Here is a 3,340-nt window from a genome sequence, read left to right on the forward strand (position 1 = left end):
GCACAAGGGGGCGACAGAGAGTAACTAAAGACTGACTGAATATATTGGAAAATAAACAAAAGTTTAATAAAACAGAACAACTAAAAACTCAGAGTCCTAACAGGGGAGAGACATAACACTTTTGCTCCCCCCCCCAACCAAGGATCCTTAGAATCTTCCTAACCTTTCCCTCCAAATACGGCGCCCCTGAAACCAGCTATATTTGGCGCTCTGATTCTGCTTTGCTAAAGGTAGAATCGCTTCCTGGCCTCCAGCAGGAAACTGTGAAATGAATTTCCGTGGCATTTATTTGGTCTTTTTAAATGTCATCCAACTGAAAACAGAGGACTTCTGCAGAGCACAAGCGGCGGTTTTTCTTCATATTCCTCACTGCTCACTTCAAGCTGTTTGCTCCAAATAAAGCAAACCGTTCTCGCTGTGTTTTTCTGACCTCCTCTATTTTGTGACCCCAGGATTCACCCCAGCCCAACCGCTGGCTCCGTCACAGCAGCCTCCTCCGCCAGCACCGTTCAGGGTAAGCCATCGCTCCGCCGCATCAAAGGCCGCATCCATCGCAGCAAGAGCCTGGACAGCATCGATCTGCTGGACTCCAATGTGAGTAAACTGACTGACACCTCAACATTATCTATTAATGAATTATATCGATTGTCCTCCTGGCATTGTGATGCATGACCAAAACGTGGCGTCCTGCAGACACAGATGAGATGAATTTCTTATGGCTGCTGACACAGTCATATGGAAAATACATTTGCACAAAAACACACGTAATTGTCCAACCTTAAAACATTTATCAGATATAAACCCTGACTTTGCAAAAGCTATTATTCAACATTTGGCTTTTGCAAAAGATTAATATGTAAAGACAAAACAACAACTAGATCCTTTAATAATAGCTTTAATACTGAAATAATAACACACTGAAAGAACCGACCTGCTGATGGCAGAGATATTATCTATGGGAGGTTTTCGGAGCTTTGCTAGAAAGATCTTCAAAAGGCCAAAGAATAATTCAATCTTTTTAATCACAGGAGACACAAAAAGTTTTAGAAAATGCTGAACTTTAATTTAACTTTATTTAGTCAGTTCTGAAAAAATCGAACTAATCTCTGCCAGTTTTGGTATCCAAACATAACTGAAGCATTTCCTTAATTAAAGGTATTGTGGAGGATTTTTTTTAATAGACCTGCCCCCTCCACTTAAAAAAAAATGCACATGCAAGAGCGTGCATGAAAGTAATAAATTACTTAAACAAATCTTCTCAATCCATCGTTTCGTTTTCCGTCACACCTTATTCCAAGCGGGGTAGCGAGGGGGTGCTGGTGCGTATCTCCAGCTGTCTACAGGTGAGAGGCGGGGTCCAGCCTGGACAGGTCACCAGTCCCAAATCGTCTCGATTTTAAAGGTATTGTGGAGGATTTTTCAAAAGACCCGCCCTCTCTTTTTAAAATTAAGAGCGTGCATGAGCCCATTTCTCCTCATGCCTGCCCTGTTGAAAATGTACAGTTCTCATAGCTTACTGTGTCCAAATACAGCAGGGACCATGTAGTGGACTTCATAGCAAAGTCATTTACACTGCAAAAACAATCTAAAAATAAGCAAAGATTTCGTAAATCAAGTTTATTTACCTTTAATTTGAGTAAATAAATACAATGATTTGCCAATGGAATCAGTGTTTTTACTCTTAAAATAAGATAATTAGATAATATACACTTGAAATAAGACAATGCAATCGTGTTTTCTTATTTTAAGTGTAAATTGTCTTGTTCCATTGGCAAAATGTCTCTTTTACCTCCTCAATCCATGAACAAATGAACTCATTTTAAGAAAAAAATGACTTATCTGGATTTAGATTTTTTTCCAGTGTAACTGACCATTCGGACAGATGATCACTGCTTTTTGCTCTGTTGGTCACATAACTCCGCCTCCACTGCGCCATCTTTGTTATTAGTCACCGCTGTCGGGTAGCGACAGCCTATAGCGACAGCGGGCCGCTGTGGAAGCAAATCCCATAATGCTTTGCAAAGAGAGCTGTCCATGCAAAGCATTCTGGGATATATCTGCCTCTTCTGAAGCCTTTCTTTTCTTCTCATACACTTCGTAGAACTTTTTTCTCTTACGACATTTTAAATGAACCGCTAAAAATATTTTGTTTTTATATATTTTTTAGCTTAATTTTAAGCCAACAAAGGTTTGAAGGTACATGTATCTGAATTTAGGACCTTTTAAAAAACACAGTTAGCTGAAACACAGCAAAACATTTTGAAATCTGGACAAAATGTATTAAATGATTACTGTTTGGATTTGCTTTAAGCTGTGGTGGCTGTTTAGAATAAGAATGGTTTATTAACAGGTACAGTTTAATTAGTAAAGCAATGACTTAATGACCCAAACTGCTCCAAGGAGCTGAACTCTGGTTCTGGAATCTGGAAGGTGTCTGATTTTTGATTTTTTTTTGCAATGATCATCAGAGAGATGCGCAGAAATGGAAGGAGACTCGGTGGTGATGCAAACTCTCGGTGCCCCTTGTTGGTTGCAGACAGAGCAGTAGAGTCGGGTCTTCCTCCCCAGGGGACTGATATCATGTTGACACTTCAGCTATGACCTGACTGTGAATTCAGCTCTACCCTTTCCATCTCATTAAATGGATACAAAAAGCCCAGAGCCCGATGAATTATTGATACAGGAATCGTTTGGCGTTAGTAATATAGGCTTTCTGAGAGCGTGAGAGTTTTTTAATGCTCCCTGGGTGCATGCATTAAATTTTCATTTTTTTTTCTTTTGCTGCTTTGCAGTTTAATAAAACTGCTTCACCAAGATTTAATGTGTTAAAAACATAAGAGCTTCAAACACTTTTCCGGAGACTTTGGGGCGCAGCATTCAAATGGAAACCTGGTATCTTGAACATGGTAACAGATTTTTAACCGACTCGTTTTAGACCCGATTTTGATCACATCCCACTTTATAAGTATGTTGAAACTAAAGGGGAAACGGTGATATTGTGTTTGGAAACAAGAGTTTAGCTTTTTTCTTGATTTATGGGGATCTTCTGTCGTTTTGTGTTTTGCTTGGATTTTAATTAAATCCAATTCAATTCAGTTTATTTCTATAGCGGCAATTCACAACACGTCATTTCAAGGCACTTTACAAATTACCAGACCATACAGTTAATTTTTCCATCTAAGGAAAACCAGCTGATTGCATCGACTCATTGACTCTTCAGCAATCCCTCACACTAAGCATGCTTGTAGCGACAGTGGAGAGGAAAAACTCCCTTTGAACAGGAAGAAACCTCCAGCAGTTATATATATTCACAGGTGACATATTTTAGTCTTTTTTCATT

The 3,340-nt window shown here is 39.3% G+C and overlaps 1 protein-coding gene across 1 annotated transcript in view; it reads left to right on the plus strand.

The window, feature by feature from the left end:
• Positions 1–3,340, plus strand: part of LOC107087409 (tight junction protein ZO-1-like) — a 131,676-nt gene that overhangs the window by 25,337 nt on the left and 102,999 nt on the right. Inside the window, exon 2 of the mRNA XM_015378979.1 lies at positions 453–594. Coding sequence (XP_015234465.1) covers positions 453–594 — 142 coding nt within the window. The remainder of the gene's footprint in view (positions 1–452; positions 595–3,340) is intronic.

This window comes from Cyprinodon variegatus, unplaced genomic scaffold (assembly GCF_000732505.1).
Source record: "Cyprinodon variegatus isolate N-32 unplaced genomic scaffold, C_variegatus-1.0 Scaffold183, whole genome shotgun sequence".
NCBI classification, from domain to species: domain Eukaryota; kingdom Metazoa; phylum Chordata; class Actinopteri; order Cyprinodontiformes; family Cyprinodontidae; genus Cyprinodon; species Cyprinodon variegatus.